Here is a 16,696-nt window from a genome sequence, read left to right as displayed (position 1 = left end):
TCGGGGAAATCGTGGTAGGAAGATATACGAGAGAGAGAGAGATGCCCGAGGGGGGCGAAACTTTCCCGAATTCGGAGGAAAGCCGAGAACTAAGGGAAAGTTGGGTCTCTCCGTGATATGATAAAATCAGGGGAGAAATGCATGCAATATGACAAATTCGAACTTGGTTGGTAGCAGATATTATTAAACACTTGGTTTTGGACGGCAATAAAAATATTCAAATTTTATGTATAAGAAGAATCTTGTTCTTGGTGATGTTTGATAACACCCCGTCACATGCTAAACTCGGTGGATTTTCAATTGCAGTTTCCAATTCCATGAAATAAGGAGGATTTAGTCTAAATCTATCATGAAAATAATGACGATGAATTGAATGCATTTCTATAAAAATATTTAATGTCAGAGATTCAATTGTAGTGACGCTTCAAAATTATATAAGTAGAATTAACTTTATTGGATTTGCAGTGAAAAGCTGCTAGAATCTGATATATTTTTATAAATTTGGCAAACTACTTTTGCAAATCTTCATTATTTTTATAGAATATGATGAAATTTTTATTGATGTGGTAGTCCGATGTTTTTTTAGAGAAGGGTGTGCTCTGCTTGGCTTTATTCTAAAATTATTAAATTTTTTAGCATTGCATCCTGCATCTCAATAACGTCAATAAAGGATTACATAGATAGTGACTTTTTCATGGGAAAATACCTATGGTGTAATAATTTTTCCTATTTGAGTGTCAAGTTTTCCAATTAGTTTCGCAATTTCGTCCACCATATCCGTCAGCGGTTGCATCTCTTGATCCAACTCTATAAAATATTATCATTAATATCCAAAGTTTAGACAGCATATCATAAATAGCTTGATTAAGTAAATATATTACGAGTTTTCTTAACATTTGCACTTAGTTGTCCAAAGAATGTCGACTTATCCTCTTAAAATACAATAAAATAATTATTTCTAATCCATTTAATCCATTTAAAAAAGCATGCACGTAAACGCGTACGTTCAATCTTCGATTGGATGCGGGGACCACGCTTTTCCAACTTGGATTTTTCAAGTTCCATCTGAGCCTTCAACTCCTCTAAAAAACAAAAAAACAAGCTAAGTTAGATGATGGATGAAATGCAACTAAAATCTATTAAAATATTAAAGCTACTTAGTTATGTATAAAAAATAGTAGGTCACTAATAAAATATATTTAGTTACCCAACAATTCTTTCAGATCTTCTCTTCCCGTTGGCATGTTTCGTCGTGGGAGCCTTGACTATTAGTAACAACAATAACTAGTTAATATGCGACTTTAATGGTCCGTTGCTAGTTAGGAAATGTGACACGTTGTCTCTTACCAGGATTTCATTTGGGATGGAAGAATACCCCATGTTTGAATGAATTAAAGAAAAATATCGAAGATGCTTTATTCAAATTTGTGTCGAGATTATTAAGCTGGAGGTATGCAGACAGTATCAATGAATTAAATCAGTCTTAAAATGCAAATGGTGGTCAAACTACTGAAACTTCCTCGCTCACAATGCACTCTGCATGGATCACATAGACTGCAGGAATTTTGGGTTCAATTTTCAAGGACATAATGTACCAGCATGCCTTAAAGTACGGATATCATTCATCCAAGGGATTTGTGTGACACAAAGAAATTATATTTAGGATTCGTGTCCCTTTTCATGCACCTACGTGGTCTTTTGATCATTATCAACGTTCAACGTTGGATCGTTAGTTTCGAATTTTGCACACATGAATGTTTGACAAAGTTGGATGAGCAAAATCGGTCAAGTAGTTGACCTTTGGGGGTCGTATAGGTTAGAGGGATGTTCTGCAAATTAGTCCTATTATAAGGATTTCACCCTTTAAATACAATTCGTTGGATAGACTTTGTATGACAATTTAAATAGTAGAACAAATTTTGATTTTACAAATATTTGCATATGTGATGTGCCAGAAGTGAAGCTATAAAATTAGTTCAGTATTATGTACACCCAGTGTGCACATTTTTTGAAATACCGATATTATTGCAGTATCATTTTCTCGTAACAACATTTTTTGTGGACAAATTGAGACGAATCTTTATTGCACGAAACATGCAGCTTCAGCTCAGACATGTGATGTTTAACATGTGTTTAACCAGTGAACCAGCTCAGCTGAAAATATTTTCAGAAAACTTTAAATTTAATAAACGATCATGATATTACCACGAAATTACTTATTCCACGGTTTGAGGTGTTCAAAATGTGTCAACTTTCTTCAATCCTCAAGGAATCTTCGTCTTGCTGCAGCATTACAAAACTTTGTGTAAGAAATTAGAGTTAAACCAATTTGACGATTTAATTTTGTCAAGATCCTATTAATTTGAAATTCAAATTTTGAATTGATAAATTCCCTTAACTATTTCAGGAACTTATCGCACACTGTGTACAATCCTGACCAAAAAGTGCCATCACCGCCATCGCTATCGCCCCCACTTTTGATAACGCATGGTCTTCTCGGATCGAAAACTAATTGGAACTCGATTGCCAAGGCGGTCACGAGGGCTACGAATCGTCAGGTTGCTTAAATAGTGGACTCCAGACTCATTTTAACCAATAGTCTAATTAATTGTGTTATTATGTAGGTCGTTGTCTTCGACGCTCGGAATCACGGCGACAGTCCGCACGTACCTCAGCATGGGTACGATGTTATGGCGGAGGACGTCCTTCACCTCGTGCAAAATACCCTAAAAGTCGAAAAATTCACCTTGATGGGTCATTCCATGGGAGGTCGGACCGCAATGGCGTTGGCGTTACGGTATCCAACCCTTTTAGAAAAACTTGTCGTCGTAGATGTGTCACCAGTTTCGCTGCAGTCCCAATTTCACTCGGAAATGCAAGGTATTCATTCATAAATTAGTTAAATGCAAGGTGACATTAAGTACTTTGACATTAATTTGGATCCCTCCCTAATTAGATTACATCAGAATAATGATGAGCATTGACTTTACCGGTGTCAGCAAGTTATCTGAAGCTAGGAAAATTGGTAATGCCGCTTTAACAGAGTTAGTTCCGGTATGTGCAAGTTTACATTGAATAATTACTTGCAATTATCTCTAATTAATCATTTTAATTGATTACAGCAAGCATCAATTAGAGCCTTCCTCCTCACAAACCTATACGAATCTAACAATCAAATCGCGTGGAAACCTAATCTCCCCATTTTGCATGAAGCTGTCGGTAGTGTCGGACTATTTCCTGAAGACTTGATGTCGAAACGGTTCGAATCTCCGAGTTTGTTTATTCGAGGAGCAAAATCAAGCTATATTCCGGACACGGATATTCCCGAGATCAAAAAATTGTTCCCTGCCGCAAAATTCGATACCATTCAAGGCTCTGGTCACTGGCCACATGCTGATAATGTGAAAGCATTTTTAGATTCGTTACTACAATTTTTAAAGTTGTGATTATCTAGTCGATTTTTAGTCAATTTATTATTTTTCTGCCAGAAAAATAAAAGTTTATTTTACTTATATTACTTTTTGTGGGTATACAAAATTTAGGGGGTTGACAAATAAGCCAAGACCAGCGTTCCAATATGTTTGTTTCGAAACACTTTTAAATTCTCGATTTCATAGCTAATCGGAAGCACGATGGTTTCCACATGGTGGGAATTCTTTCCTGGTCTCGTGGTTTGCCGACCTTCGACCTTTTAAACGGGAATAGAAATTTGTATAGGGCAAATTTTTCAGAACTAATCTAGCGTCGTTACCTTGAGATTAGTTCCATCCAAGAAAAATGTTATCTCATCTTCTCGAAATCCTTTCATGTCAATCAACCATCGTCGATCGGCCCCAGGTGGGCTGCAAGTTAATTCAAATCATTCGTTAATTTTCAATTGGATTTTTTAATTGGATTCCAGATTTATGAACCGGATGTCAAACTGTAAATATTTTGCGTTCGAATCTAAGGCGAAGTATTTCAAATTATTTAACAGTTTTAATTGGAAAGTGAGGATAGTAAGAATTTCTTACCATCCTGTTATGAAAACGTTCAAGAAATACATAATTAATTTTAGGCCAGTAGTTTGATTACGTGGCATTTACATATTTATCAAAGAACCAACAGCAGACCATTTTAAATTGCTTTCATACTAATAACCCTCACCCTAAATCACTCGTCTCAATGAAACTATTGCACTCTGGGCGTGACCGTGTCCTCGTCGGGATATAAACGGAGCCCTTTACGACAGCAAGGACGGCTTTCGTTTCTTCCCGATAATTCCGAGAGGCCGTTGTGGACGACGCCATAAAGTGGGCATGCTTGGCGTGGTGGTGAACGTGCTCAACCTTTTTTGAATTACCAGCCGATTCTACGACCACTTTGCCCGTCTCGGCGACACCTTGTTGTTGTTTTCCTCCGAGGTGGACATGATGGTGATGATGGTGGGTGTGATGACTTGGTGGTTCGACGTGGGAAGAAGGGACGGGGGCAGATTTTGAGCCAGTCACCACCGCGTGCTATTTTATTTATACGATGATCAAACCTAGTTAATTTTGGATGGATAACTAACTTTTTATCCAAAAATACCTTGTTATCGTCGTCGTTATCAATGTCGGACATTGACATTTGATGAAGCTTTTGCTTCACGTGGGGTGAATTTGCTCTCGACGAGGGGGCGGGCGTTCCTGGGCGGAAACGTGTCGGTGGGGTCATCGTAGGTTCGGTGGGTACTTTGTCATCATTATTACTGACTCCAGCAGCATCATCATTGTCGTCATCCTGGTTGACATTTAGACTTGGGTGGATATCCTGTAATTGAAAGGTAGCAGATTTGTGTGATTTGGGTTTTTTGGAGGAAGGAGAAGATGGTGGCTCCATTATTTGGTCACAAGAATTTTGGGCGCATGGAATTATGTCGATATCATTAATTTTAATATGCATCTTTTAGCGAGGTGTCACAATTCACGGTTTTCATGCAAATTTCCAGTAAGGGAAGTTACTTAGCTACTAGAAAACTCGAGTAATCGTGATAATTTAGTGGTGCCACAACTGGCACTGGAATAAAGGAAAGCGTTGTAGTAACGCCGGATTCAAGCAGTTTTGCCCATCTAAAGGCTGGGAATTATATCGCCAATTTATTTAAGAACATATGCAAATCTAGAGATTTTGAAATGCCGATTATGAGGGGAAAATGAGAATCGTGATATATTTCGGTTCTTTTTGCGAACTCGTTTTTTTTTATTGGACTGGTCTCTGTTTGTAAACAGAACTTTACAATTTTCGAGTAAATAGGATACCTGCTTCACTACAAGCAGGATTTAATTTAAATTACGACAAATTACGATTTGCTAATTTACGAGATAAGGTTGAAAATCTATAATTCCAGATTTATCTATATTTTTAAATTTTATAACGTCATTGGTTGGCATAATTGCAGGACTACTGGCTCATCAAATTCGCAAAATCCAGGTTTGGTTCTGGTTGGAATAATAGTTTTTCAAGATTCCTGAATAAAAATGAATTCTACATATCATCATCAGAGAGAAATCTTGAGCTTGAAATCACGGTCAGTTTTTGTAATGTTCTAATTCAATTCAGATATAGTAAATTAGTTCTCTGATTCACATGATAAATAAAATTTCTTTGTAATTTTAGTGCCCTTACCATTCTTGTGGATAATTACACGACCATATTTCAAAATATTGACCATCACAAACTTCGGACTCTGATACCGAAACCATTCCTGAAGGAGATCTTTTCCCGTCTTGCATTCAAAGGGATTCTTGAAGGCCCACTATTTCGCCTGTTGGACCAAAGGGCGACCATAATTGACCTCAAATCCATAAGGAACTTTAATAATGCTGCTTGTTCCGTACTAAAGAACTTTTCAAATTTAAGGACTCTTTATCTCGACGAGGTTTGCGCAGATTCAGAATGTAAATTAATACACTTTAATAGTATTCTGCAGTATTGATCTATAATTAATAATTTGACCTCTACCCTTCACAGCATTATGCGACTTATTTTCGACAATGTACAAACTCTCGATCCTCGAAATCACGAAATCTCCAAGTTTCAATGATTCTGTCGCCAAAGTTATGAGCGAATCTTGTCCCTGTTTAAGAGTACTGAATGCCAATCGTACCGGGTTGGGGGATGAGGGATTGATAGCGTTCGGACAAAATTCTTTGACCTTCGTGGCATTAGATATTAGCAATACAAGTGTAAGTGTTATTTTTATACGAGATAATTTTCGACGGTTTACATTTACCGTGTTTTTTGTCAGGTTTCATATGCAGGGATTCAAGGTCTCCTCTCCAGTCCGACCAAGGGGACCCTGAAGGAGCTAAAGTGTCGAGGAACCAAAGTAAATAATCGTGAGGACATATTGACAATAATCATGGGATTCCAACCACTGGAAGAATATACTTTTGATTTCGCCTCTAGTGGTACTAAAAAAACTCGATTTTTCATATGACCTGATAATAATGACTATTAAACTGACTAAATTCATCTTATCTACAGATGACGCAACCTGGGTTATGTCTCGAGTCACGAAACGACCGAAAAATTGTTACTTCTCTGTAGAAATTTAAGTAATTGCTGGAACAAACCAATTAAGAGTAAATTATCTAATCAATGATTAGTAATCATAAATGTGTCCCATATGATCTCATGTTCGCTATCGTCGCTAATTTTTATAATAAAGGTCCCATCGAACCTCAGGACATGAATCATATTTTTTGATTTTTTAAAAATATCTATTTTGAGAAATTGTTGCAAATTTTACAAAATTATTATAAAAACTCATAGCATTATCAAGCACAAATATCGCTTTGCTGCCCTCCGTGCCATCTGCGGAGCTCATTTTCCACCCGTTCCGCTCACCCGGCTCTCATTTCAATTCACTGCCCTGCATGCTCTCAGTCCTCGAGAGTGGTTGGTTGATTAGTGGAAATAAATTAATTTTTCCTAGGGTTTCCATATTTTTAACTTTCAGAAATGTCGAAGAGAGGTAAACACACTAACTAATTTAGATGATAAGCCTCTTATCGTTCCTTTACTTAATGTTTGTTCGTATTTTCTATTTCAGGTCGTGGAGGTACGGCAGGAGCCAAATTCCGCATCTCCCTTGCTCTTCCCGTTGGCGCAGTGATGAACTGTGCCGATAACACGGGTATGTCGATGATGAAAAGATAAGGGGATAAATAAATGTAAAAACTAATGGTTATCCGTTTTATGTGCTAATTTTAGGAGGAAAGAACTTGTTTGTTATTGCTGTCCAAGGAATTCGAGGTCGGCTTAACAGATTGCCAGCCGCCGCCGTAGGTGACATGTTCGTCTCCACCGTGAAAAAGGGAAAGCCAGAGTTAAGAAAAAAGGTCATGCCGGCTGTGGTCATTAGGCAGCGGAAACCTTATAGGAGGAAGGATGGCGTGTTTCTCTACTTTGAAGATAATGCGGGGGTTATCGTTAATAACAAGGTGAGCTAATCTGTCTAAAGCGCAGATCTCATGGGTAGACTTCTGAATATTAAGTAATCAGTGTGACTGTTCTTTAAATATTACTAGTTTTGTACCATAATTTGATTGCCCCAAAATTTTAAAAGAAATGTCATAGCTAGTGTGACATAATCTTTGATTTCTAAGCCAAACTATGTCTATAATAGGTTAATGACAGCATTATTTAACTAATTGAATTTATATTTTCTAATTCCTCAGGGCGAAATGAAGGGTTCAGCTATCACCGGTCCAGTCGCGAAAGAATGTGCCGACTTGTGGCCCAGGATTGCATCCAATGCTGGTTCGATCGCGTAGGATTATGAAGGATAGTGAATACCAATTTCTCTTTTTATTGACGAGTTAAAACTGGAAATAAATATATACTTTCCAGAAAAACTGAAATTCGCGTTTCATTTACATAATCCTCTCAATTCCACCGACTTAATTTTTAAATCTTTTTAAAATGCATTCGTCCTCATAAAACTAACTGAAATTGATAAGTACATGGCATGCATAAATGAAATTCGTACCATTCATTAAATCTTATGCACTCAAATCTCTCATCCACCCGTCAAACTAGCCACAAAAAAGATGCGGAAGACACGTAGCACCACAAGCAGCACGTCGTCTGTTCTGTTAGCAACAGTAAAGTAACAGCAGTTTGACAATTTACATCAAATCGCAAATACGAAAAATTTTCAATGTAAGAATTACTACCACTTTCTTCTAAAAAGCGGACTGGAGAAAGCAAAATTATTGGGTTTGGTCGTCTCTTTCTGCCCATCATCACCAACTTTCACTGGCATTTCTCTTTCTCCAACTCATTTCTCCAGATAAAAATCGTGTTCATTTGGTGAGTTCGTGATGATGAATGTCAATCAATTTCTCTACTTCAGCAACGGCAGCTGGTCATAAATTTCTGGGCTAAAGCTAAACTCAAGTTTTATTCGTATAATTTTCAGATTTTTTGATTAGCCAAGTTATCAGAACTTTTAATTTTACGACAATGGATTCTCCGAGATTTGACCTGGATAAGAAAACTGGATGGAGGAACAGTCATAATTCGTCCTTCAATTCCAACAAGAGCACGGGAAGTGGGAGTGGCAGCGCGTCGTCAAACTCCGCCTCGATGGATGAGGATGAATTTCAAAGCGAGAGGATAATTCGTACGTAATAAAAAGTTAGCATTATTTTGAATAAATTGTGATCCTAATTGTCATTATAGAATCGTTAACTTCAAAATACACGGAATGTGAAGAAGGCAGTGATCTCCTCGAGAAAACTTTGGAGCATTTACGTGAAAATATCAAAGCTGGGATTTGTCTTATTTGTATAGAAGATGTCGGACGGAATGAAGCTGTGAGTAAAAAAGACTCGTTTCTTCTTAAATTTTGTTCAGAATTATGATGAAATAATTTGATACTTCCGTAGGTCTGGTCATGTGAAACATGCTATTGTATTCTTCACTTGGTATGCATTCAACGATGGGCTCGTGATAGTATGGATAACATCAAGGAGAAAGCGGCTGATCGAGGGTGGAACCTTCCCATTATTTATTGCTGGTTAGTTAAACGTAATAAATAAAACTATTACCAAGTATCTAATTTGCCACCACTTTTTTCAGCCCAAAGTGTCGCAAAGAGTACCCTGAGGCTCAATTTCCGGATAAGTATCGATGCTACTGTGGCAAAGTCACCAATCCAAAATCAGATCCTTGGGTAAATTTTATAAAAAAAAACTTATCGAAAGTTACAAAATAAAGATTTGTAAAAAAATATTTATTAGAATGCACCCCATTCTTGTGGAGAAACGTGCGGAAAACCACTGAAACCAGAGTGTGGTCATCATTGCTTGCTCCTCTGTCATTCTGGTAAGTAATTTAACCACATACATATACTTATATTTAATTATGAAACTAACTAATTAATTACGCATTATTCATAGGACCCTGTCCCCCTTGCCCGAAACAAGTCACTAACACCTGCTACTGCTCCAAATCTACGCCAAAAACGTTGCGTTGCTTCTCGAAAACATGGTCATGTGGGAAGCCCTGCTCAAAACCACTCCTCTGCCAATTCCACAAGTGTCCGGATACCTGCCATCCTGGAGTCTGTTCCCCGTGTGAGGTTCCAGTTACGCTCACCTGCAAGTGCTCCAACCCAACCCAGATTATCACCACATGCTGGAAGTTGACCTCTCAGGAAGATCCAAAATTCATCCTCTCTTGTGGAAAACAGTGTGGAAAGCCGCTGGATTGTGGCGTCCACTCGTGTAGTCAACCTTGCCACGAAAACCAGTGTTCCACATGTGAACGGACCTGTCCCTGTGGGAAGGCCAAAGCCCCTTGTTCGGGCGACATCGAAGTTGGAAAACCTTGTGAAGATACTTGCGACAAACTCCTCGACTGTGAAAATCACTCCTGCACCCAAAAATGTCATCTCGGCTCTTGCGGTTCCTGCTTGCAACACGTCACCAAGAAATGCAAATGTGGTCAGTACGAGAAGGAAGTCCTCTGCTCGAAAGAATTCGTCTGCGCCACGAAATGCAAAATCCTCCGCGATTGCAAGATCCACCCCTGCAATAAGAAATGCTGTTCGGGAGACTGTCCCCCGTGTCGGAACGTGTGTGGGAAAACGCTCTCTTGTAAAAACCACAAGTGTGAATCGATCTGTCACTCAGGCCCATGTTATCCGTGTCCGGTCACGGCGCAGGTCAAGTGTCGCTGCGGAGAAACAGTTCGATCTGTTCCATGTGGTTCGGAAAAACGGTGCAAACCTCCAGATTGCTCTCTCCTATGTGCAAGGCCCACGAAATGCGACCATTCCAAGATCCAAAACCATCGATGTCACTTTGGAGATTGTCCAAAGTGTCGGATTCCATGTGGGAAGACTCTTCCTTGTCGACATCAATGTCCCGCTGTTTGTCACACGACAAAAGTCAAGGGCGAAGTTAGCAAACCGTGTCCGAAATGTGTTCAGTTTGTCGAACCGAAATGTCGTCTACATCGCGAGGTGAAAGTCCTATGTCATGCCGTGGATCAGAGATGCACCCAAATTTGTGGAAAAATTTTGTCTTGTGGTGAACACGCCTGTTCTAAACCTTGTCACGAAGAGTTGACCTCGCAGGATTGTGGGGAGTGCACCGAATCCTGTTCCAAGCCTCGCCTTCCGGGATGTAATCATCAGTGCGAGTTGGGATGTCACACTGGACCTTGCCAGCAATGCAGTCTCGTGGCGAAAGTGGCATGTCACTGTGAGCAAGAAGTGATGTTTGTACAATGCTATAAACAAGGGAGGTTGTCTGAGTATGAAAAATCTTGCAAGAATCAGTGCCCCAAAAAGGTATGCCTACTATGAAAAATATGATTTTATCAGATTTACAAAAAGTGCTAATTTATTTTCCCTTATTTTGGCCAGCTCTCTTGTGGTCACCGCTGTCTCACCCTCTGCCACTCAGGACCTTGCCCAGAACTAGAGAAATGTCGCCGCAAAGTAAAACTCACCTGTAAATGTAAACACGTCAAAAAAGACGTCGAATGCTTCCTCCAGGATGACGAGCAAAATAAAATCATCGAATGTCAACCTGGACTTTGCTCTATTCCAAAAGCCGTTAAGGACACACCGTCTGGCGGTGGGGCGAAGAAGAGAACACGAAAGAAGAAAGTTTCCGAGGGGGATGCCGGAAAAGATGACGATGATCCGGACGGTACTTCCGCCAACAATATAAAAACTGACAACGATCTCCAAGCTGGCGTCAAAAAGGGGAGCATTTTCAGCTCAAATCTCAAAGCCATCTTAATCATTGCCGCATCTGCGTTTGTTACTGCCACCGTGCTAAAATTTTACGGCAGCTCGATCATTCCAGACGAATATCGACACAGTTATGGAAGTGGGGCGTCGTAATTCGTTAAAAATAATCTTGTTCCTTGTTACTAATTAAAATAAGTTGTAAACTAGATTAAGATGTGATAGCCACAAAATATATAAAAATGTGATATCATACACAGAGTGAAATGTAGCATCTTAAAAAACATTAGTCCTGTTGTTGTTGTTACAGAACACGGTAGTTAATAATTGTTGTGAGTATGAATTATTACTTTAACTTGTCATTCATTGTTGTACCACTGTCTGACTGAATCTGTTACATATTTTTAAATAATTTTTTTAACCCTACCACATAATAATTATTGGTTTATATTTCGTTTTTTTTGTGGTATTGTCCACCTTTTCACTTTCGATATGCATTTGTTTAGCTTACGAATGAATTAATTTATTGGATAAAGAATTCACAAATTTTAAAATTGTATGGATTACTGAATGAATAGCGTACATATTAATGTGTAGAAGTTTTGACCATATGTCATTAAATAGAATTGTTGAAAATATTAAACCATCCCTTCAACATTTACTTACACATTATTCGCATTGCATGAATGAGCGGATACCAAAAATCCGGTTTATTAAGGAGTAGATTCAACCCAACTTGTTACCAACTTGACCCAATGATCTTCAAGTGAGAGTGAAAGCCATGAAATATATGCCTGCCTCACAGTTAGTTGATAAAAATGTGTGTCACTAATTGTTGGTCAAACACTAACTAACGTTCTCATCGTACTTTGTGTTCTGTGTATATTGCTCTCGTTAGTTTTGTAATAACTGGTTTGATTCAAGTTTCATTTTTTACACATTTTTTTAAAAGTTCGCCGTCGTCTCTCTATCCACTCTTACTTTCAAACCGATGAACAGAAATCAAGGCCCTCGTCATCATCATCTCTCTCTTGTCGTTTCATTAAATATTACAGGTGACGAGGAACGAACGCTTCGTGACATTTAGTCTTGCCAATTAATTTTCGTACGTACCCCATTAAAAATAAATGGGGTCCATAAAATCCACTTCCGGTTGTTGTTCTTGTTCCGTCGTGTTGGTTCTTTTTGTGGCGTGTATTTTAGTGGCAGATGTTAAAACGGAGGAGGTCGTGAGGAGTGGATCACATTATGATGGAAGTTTGCTAAGTAGTCGACGAGGGGGTAAGAAGATTTCTGGATATTGTTGGCATTTCCGGTTCGATTTAATTTGCCGTTTTTTGTGTCACAGTTGGATCGACGGTGTCTTCTTCTTCCGGAGAAAATAGTCCTTCCTCCGGAAAAATGTATCTCCTCCGGAGAAAAAAGACCAAGAAGAATGGTCTCGTCGTCCCAAAATCGAACTCTTTCTCGATCCCGATCTCTGCAGAGAGTTACCACGCGTATAATTCCCGATATGACGACGCCACCCCGGACATTGAAGACATCGACGTTGGGACGATGTTATCCCGTCCCAGTGATAACGACAACTGGGTCTCATCCCTCCAACAAGCTTATATCCTGTCGAAAAATAAACAAGCCCACCAAACCCCCATCATGGTTGACGGCACCTCTTCCTCATCAAATACCGAATTTCGGAGCAACATTCCTCTCCCGAGTAATCCTTTCATGCCAAAAATTACGGAAAAACATTATTCAAAAGGTTCCACTTCACATCATCACTTTCAGAAAAATAGTAACCACTATTATTCACCCAACTCTCGTGCCGACAATTTTCTGTCGTCTCTCTCCTCAATCACGGCCTACTTACCAAAGCTGCCGATCGCACTTCCGTCCTGGAACAGACTAAAATCCTCGTCCTCCTTGTCCAAACCAGCCTTGCAGGCAACAACTCCACCTCCCACCGTGGTCGTGGCCTCATTGACCCCGGCAGAATCCAAGGTCCATCCCATCATCGCTTCTGCCCCGGCACGTCGCTCCCAGATGGAGTCCATCCTCTCCAAATTAGAGAAACTTGACGAAATCAAGGCCGCCCTTCCTCCCAAAGGTTCCTACACGCCGTACGGCGAGAGGACAATTATCATGCTGAAATATCCCGGACTTCCTGAACGGCATCGCGTAGCTCAAAACGACATCAGTCTGGGCTCTTTTGGTCGCGATATGTACGCCCTTGGTGGCATTCGACCCATCTCGATAACCATGGACGACTGGCAGACGCCTTCTCGAAAACCTATCAAACTCAAAGATCCCGACGTGGGGGTTATCATCGCGCAGAATTACATCCTCCAACCCGACGTGTCGTTGAATTCGCATTATAAATACCAACCCCAAGGTGGGGACGATTCCTCCACGTCCGATTTCGACATGGTGTCACAACTCGCCAAAGCTCTTGCGGAACGGAATAGGATCATTAATAGTTTTTCGGCTGGGAAACATGGGTCATCGGGACCATTGAAGGAACCACCTTTTGTCCTCGTTCATTTGGAGTCCTACACGAAAAAGAAGAACACCACGACGCCGTATGGTTTCGACGAGGAGAGGGAAATCAGTTACTCGAACGGGACAATTATCTACCCCTCGTTGGACGATCCGACGACCTTGGCGAGCACGAAGTTTGAGTTTGAAGGGCTTAACGATGTCGAAAATGTGTTTAACCGACCCCTTCAAATTGGACAACGAGGCGGCGGTATGAAACCTATCGTGCCACTGGGTCTGGTAGAAATCCAGAACTATTTGCGCCTCATGTACACCATGCATCACGACATTCATGACGGGGGCCATGTCAAAATGGGGGAACTTAAGGGTTTAGCCGCCACGGTGGAGAGGCAGCCGCTGGAGGGCTCGCGTCCCATGGCGGATTGGGAGGTGGAGCGAAACATGGAAAAATATAAGGAAAATTGGATGCACACGTCGACCTTGGGGTTGAGATCGATAAGCGATTATCCACCACCACCACCCAAGCTTCCAATCCCTTATCCGACGTAGTTGTATGATAGTTATAATAATGATATTATATTTTTTTAATTTAATTATATTTTAAAGTGTAAGAATATGTAAAAACTTGTTATAAATTATTTATGAAAAGATATGTATTTTACGGTAATAATTTAGCAAAATTTTGCATATACCAGACCAAACGTAGCGAAATCCATATCATGTTAATTATGCATGGAAAAATGTATTACAAAATTTACAAATCGAAATCGTCAAAAAAATGGATAGGACATACGACAAAATGGACGCATTCAAATTCAATATTTACATTTTCATAACTTGTTCTCCCCATATGAAACAGAAATTCTCGATGAAATGATTCACTCCCTTGGAGTATATTTTTAATTAATTAATATGAATCACTTCTGCATGTTTTGTAGATCTATCTAATTCACGCCTCTAAACAGTATTTCACATTTTTTTCCAAATCGACGTTCAACTCATTCAACCGTTCCATAAATATTTTCATTATGACGTAAGCAATCCCCCATAGGTAATTAAATTATCCCCCCCCTCCCACCCTACAATTTATGCAATCGCTGCTTCAATATTCTGGGCCCAACAGTATTTATTTATTTATGCATTTCTCTGATCACCTCTCAAACACTCAGCTAAATACAGTTGACATTTTTGCTTTTACGATAAATTATTATTATTGTTTTATATCTCATTTTGAGAAACAGTTCGGCTAATCCTTATTTTTCTCAAAATCAAATTATTAAAATTAATCCAAATATTTCCAATCTACAAATTAAACAGTGAAATCTCATCTCATCTTATTTTCCTCAATTAAATCTTCAATCCTTAAAGTCACCAAACTTTATAAGTCGTTTTCAATCTCAATGCAAACGAACACGTATTTGTTTAAATGTCACTTCATTTTTTGCCTACTTGTCATAATGAATTTCTTTCCATCCATTTCACTCTTGTTCTCATCGAGGAAATTTGCATACATGCAAATTCAATTCTTCTTCACAAAAAAAAGTTGCGGTGTGTGATATGCTAAATGTCCTATACGAAATGGGACTTGATTTTGATATCATCCACGTGTAAACAAATTTAATATGTTTCTTGCTTCTTGCAGAAAAAGGGGTCGTGCTTTCGACTTAAATATAAATAAGTAAACATGGGCGGATGATGGGGACATCGAACAACCGTGGGGACATTGTCACCCTTCCGCGGCCACTGTTTCTACCTCATCTCAACAAATTATACAGATTCGAGCACCGTGTAATAACAAATATGCACTTAACTTTTGGCTGGTCGGATGGATATATTGAAGTCTGTTTTACTAAATAAAATGTATCATCATCATCATCTTTTGTACGCCACAGTTCCCACCGCGTTGCATTATTATACCTGCATTGTTGTTGTCGATTTAAAGAGCGATACCATTTATTCATCTCAATCTCTTGCTCGATCCCTTACACGTTACAAATAATGATATGAGAAATAAATAAACCGTCGCAAACGCGCATACGGAAGTAGCTTCAGACGTACTTCACCCCAAACGGTCCCACCACAACTCGGGAACACTTAATTTCACTCTATTTCACCTATAGATTAATTTTTTGTAAAAATCTCATTTTGCCCCGACCACACCCCCTGGCGACGAGGGGGTGTGGAACAACTCGGGAACACTTAATTTCACTCTATTTCATCTATAGATTAATTTTTTATAAAAATCTCATTTTGCCCCAACCACACCCCTGGCGCCTAGGGGGTGTGGCACAACTCCGGAACACATAATTTTACTCTATTTCACCTATAGATTAAATTGCACTAAAAATCTCATTTTGCCCCAACCACACCCCCTGGGGCCGCGGGGGTGTGGCACAATCGGGGAAGCACTTAATTTCACTTAATTTCACTTAATTTCATTTAATTTCACTCAATTTCACTTAATTTTACCCATAGAATAAATTGCACTAAAAATCTCATTTTGCCCCAACCACACCCCCTGGGGCCGAGGGGGTGTGGCACAATCGGGGAAGCACTTAATTTCACTTAATTTCATTTAATTTCACTCAATTTCACCTAATTTTACCCATAGATTAAATTGCACTAAAAATCTCATTTTGCCCCAACCACACCCCCTGGCGCCGAGGGGGTGTGGCACAACTCCGGAACACATAATTTTACTCTATTTCACCTATAGATTAAATTGCACTAAAAATCTCATTTTGCCCCGACCACACCCCCTGTCGCCAAAGGGGGTGTGGTCCGGTTGCCCCCAAAAGTTGATAGGATCCTCCCCCTGGGGTCCTATGTATGATGGCGAAAACCGATTTCGATTATCTCGATCCGTTCTCCTGATATCCTGCTGACAGACAGACAGACAGACAGACAGACAGACAGACAGACAGACAGACAGACAGACAGACAAAGTCTTCACATAAAGTAGCTGAAGCTACT

General features: G+C 39.5%; 7 protein-coding genes across 7 annotated transcripts; 5 read left to right on the top strand and 2 right to left on the bottom strand.

Moving 5' to 3' along the window:
• Window positions 1-430: 430 nt before the first annotated feature.
• LOC110860619 lies at window positions 431-1,517 on the bottom strand. The gene is made up of 6 exons (XM_022109691.2): window positions 1,348-1,517; window positions 1,208-1,265; window positions 1,005-1,082; window positions 882-932; window positions 707-807; window positions 431-614 (listed from the first exon to the last, which is right to left on the bottom strand). Exons 1-5 carry the CDS (start codon window positions 1,378-1,380, stop codon window positions 707-709), a joined length of 321 nt encoding a protein of 106 aa, XP_021965383.1. The 5' UTR covers window positions 1,381-1,517; the 3' UTR covers window positions 431-614.
• A 140-nt stretch (window positions 1,518-1,657) lies between these two features.
• Window positions 1,658-3,514, top strand: LOC110860524 (protein ABHD11). The gene is made up of 5 exons (XM_022109582.2): window positions 1,658-2,305; window positions 2,408-2,558; window positions 2,625-2,880; window positions 2,957-3,054; window positions 3,123-3,514. Exons 1-5 carry the CDS (start codon window positions 2,196-2,198, stop codon window positions 3,444-3,446), a joined length of 939 nt encoding a protein of 312 aa, XP_021965274.1. The 5' UTR covers window positions 1,658-2,195; the 3' UTR covers window positions 3,447-3,514.
• LOC118439282 (transcription factor Maf-like) lies at window positions 3,470-5,081 on the bottom strand. The gene is made up of 4 exons (XM_035860451.1): window positions 4,570-5,081; window positions 4,147-4,499; window positions 3,752-3,842; window positions 3,470-3,688 (listed from the first exon to the last, which is right to left on the bottom strand). Exons 1-4 carry the CDS (start codon window positions 4,921-4,923, stop codon window positions 3,539-3,541), a joined length of 948 nt encoding a protein of 315 aa, XP_035716344.1. The 5' UTR covers window positions 4,924-5,081; the 3' UTR covers window positions 3,470-3,538.
• A 135-nt stretch (window positions 5,082-5,216) lies between these two features.
• LOC110860526 lies at window positions 5,217-6,721 on the top strand. Its single transcript, XM_022109583.2, has 6 exons — window positions 5,217-5,347; window positions 5,420-5,548; window positions 5,638-5,918; window positions 5,992-6,206; window positions 6,269-6,431; window positions 6,508-6,721. Exons 2-6 carry the CDS (start codon window positions 5,499-5,501, stop codon window positions 6,576-6,578), a joined length of 780 nt encoding a protein of 259 aa, XP_021965275.1. The 5' UTR covers window positions 5,217-5,347; window positions 5,420-5,498; the 3' UTR covers window positions 6,579-6,721.
• A 145-nt stretch (window positions 6,722-6,866) lies between these two features.
• Window positions 6,867-7,886, top strand: LOC110860527 (60S ribosomal protein L23). The gene is made up of 4 exons (XM_022109584.2): window positions 6,867-6,997; window positions 7,076-7,159; window positions 7,237-7,466; window positions 7,704-7,886. The coding sequence occupies exons 1-4, from the start codon at window positions 6,985-6,987 to the stop codon at window positions 7,797-7,799; spliced, it is 423 nt and encodes a 140-aa protein (XP_021965276.1). The 5' UTR covers window positions 6,867-6,984; the 3' UTR covers window positions 7,800-7,886.
• Window positions 7,887-8,077: 191 nt separating this feature from the next.
• LOC110860558 (NF-X1-type zinc finger protein NFXL1) lies at window positions 8,078-11,873 on the top strand. Its single transcript, XM_022109621.2, has 8 exons — window positions 8,078-8,337; window positions 8,447-8,650; window positions 8,710-8,843; window positions 8,916-9,046; window positions 9,109-9,202; window positions 9,270-9,354; window positions 9,429-10,825; window positions 10,901-11,873. The coding sequence occupies exons 2-8, from the start codon at window positions 8,491-8,493 to the stop codon at window positions 11,384-11,386; spliced, it is 2,487 nt and encodes an 828-aa protein (XP_021965313.1). The 5' UTR covers window positions 8,078-8,337; window positions 8,447-8,490; the 3' UTR covers window positions 11,387-11,873.
• Window positions 11,874-12,192: 319 nt separating this feature from the next.
• Window positions 12,193-14,480, top strand: LOC110860546. Its single transcript, XM_022109605.2, has 2 exons — window positions 12,193-12,511; window positions 12,579-14,480. Exons 1-2 carry the CDS (start codon window positions 12,358-12,360, stop codon window positions 14,270-14,272), a joined length of 1,848 nt encoding a protein of 615 aa, XP_021965297.1. The 5' UTR covers window positions 12,193-12,357; the 3' UTR covers window positions 14,273-14,480.
• Window positions 14,481-16,696: the final 2,216 nt, after the last annotated feature.

Source organism: Folsomia candida, unplaced genomic scaffold, assembly GCF_002217175.1.
Source record: "Folsomia candida strain VU population unplaced genomic scaffold, ASM221717v1 Fcan01_Sc033, whole genome shotgun sequence".
Lineage (NCBI taxonomy): Eukaryota > Metazoa > Arthropoda > Collembola > Entomobryomorpha > Isotomidae > Folsomia > Folsomia candida.
Note: the sequence above shows the minus strand (reverse complement) of the source record. Positions and strands in the feature narration are given on the sequence as shown.

What these genes read in the sequence shown, in the direction of transcription:
- LOC110860619 (XM_022109691.2), bottom strand. Translation starts at nt 1,380, where the DNA reads ATGGGGTATTCTTCCATCCCAAATGAAATCCTG. An exon ending in CCATCCCAAATGAAATCCTG is followed by an intron (nt 1,266 to 1,347) that starts GTAAGAGACAAC and finishes TGTTACTAATAG; the next exon opens with TCAAGGCTCCCACGACGAAA. An exon ending in AGATCTGAAAGAATTGTTGG is followed by an intron (nt 1,083 to 1,207) that starts GTAACTAAATAT and finishes TTTGTTTTTTAG; the next exon opens with AGGAGTTGAAGGCTCAGATG.
- LOC110860524 (XM_022109582.2), top strand. Translation starts at nt 2,196, where the DNA reads ATGATATTACCACGAAATTACTTATTCCACGGTTTGAGGTGTTCAAAA. An exon ending in GCAGCATTACAAAACTTTGT is followed by an intron (nt 2,306 to 2,407) that starts GTAAGAAATTAG and finishes TAACTATTTCAG; the next exon opens with GAACTTATCGCACACTGTGT. An exon ending in CTTTAACAGAGTTAGTTCCG is followed by an intron (nt 3,055 to 3,122) that starts GTATGTGCAAGT and finishes AATTGATTACAG; the next exon opens with CAAGCATCAATTAGAGCCTT.
- LOC118439282 (XM_035860451.1), bottom strand. Translation starts at nt 4,923, where the DNA reads ATGCATATTAAAATTAATGATATCGACATAATTCCATGCGCCCAAAAT. An exon ending in ATAACGACGACGATAACAAG is followed by an intron (nt 4,500 to 4,569) that starts GTATTTTTGGAT and finishes TAAATAAAATAG; the next exon opens with CACGCGGTGGTGACTGGCTC. An exon ending in ATTGAGACGAGTGATTTAGG is followed by an intron (nt 3,843 to 4,146) that starts GTGAGGGTTATT and finishes ATTAACTTGCAG; the next exon opens with CCCACCTGGGGCCGATCGAC.
- LOC110860526 (XM_022109583.2), top strand. Translation starts at nt 5,499, where the DNA reads ATGAATTCTACATATCATCATCAGAGAGAAATCTTGAGCTTGAAATCA. An exon ending in ATCTTGAGCTTGAAATCACG is followed by an intron (nt 5,549 to 5,637) that starts GTCAGTTTTTGT and finishes TTGTAATTTTAG; the next exon opens with TGCCCTTACCATTCTTGTGG. An exon ending in GGTTTGCGCAGATTCAGAAT is followed by an intron (nt 5,919 to 5,991) that starts GTAAATTAATAC and finishes TACCCTTCACAG; the next exon opens with CATTATGCGACTTATTTTCG.
- LOC110860527 (XM_022109584.2), top strand. An exon ending in GAACTGTGCCGATAACACGG is followed by an intron (nt 7,160 to 7,236) that starts GTATGTCGATGA and finishes TGCTAATTTTAG; the next exon opens with GAGGAAAGAACTTGTTTGTT. An exon ending in GGGTTATCGTTAATAACAAG is followed by an intron (nt 7,467 to 7,703) that starts GTGAGCTAATCT and finishes CTAATTCCTCAG; the next exon opens with GGCGAAATGAAGGGTTCAGC.
- LOC110860558 (XM_022109621.2), top strand. Translation starts at nt 8,491, where the DNA reads ATGGATTCTCCGAGATTTGACCTGGATAAGAAAACTGGATGGAGGAAC. An exon ending in ATCCAAAATCAGATCCTTGG is followed by an intron (nt 9,203 to 9,269) that starts GTAAATTTTATA and finishes AATATTTATTAG; the next exon opens with AATGCACCCCATTCTTGTGG. An exon ending in AGAATCAGTGCCCCAAAAAG is followed by an intron (nt 10,826 to 10,900) that starts GTATGCCTACTA and finishes TATTTTGGCCAG; the next exon opens with CTCTCTTGTGGTCACCGCTG.
- LOC110860546 (XM_022109605.2), top strand. Translation starts at nt 12,358, where the DNA reads ATGGGGTCCATAAAATCCACTTCCGGTTGTTGTTCTTGTTCCGTCGTG. An exon ending in GCTAAGTAGTCGACGAGGGG is followed by an intron (nt 12,512 to 12,578) that starts GTAAGAAGATTT and finishes TTTGTGTCACAG; the next exon opens with TTGGATCGACGGTGTCTTCT.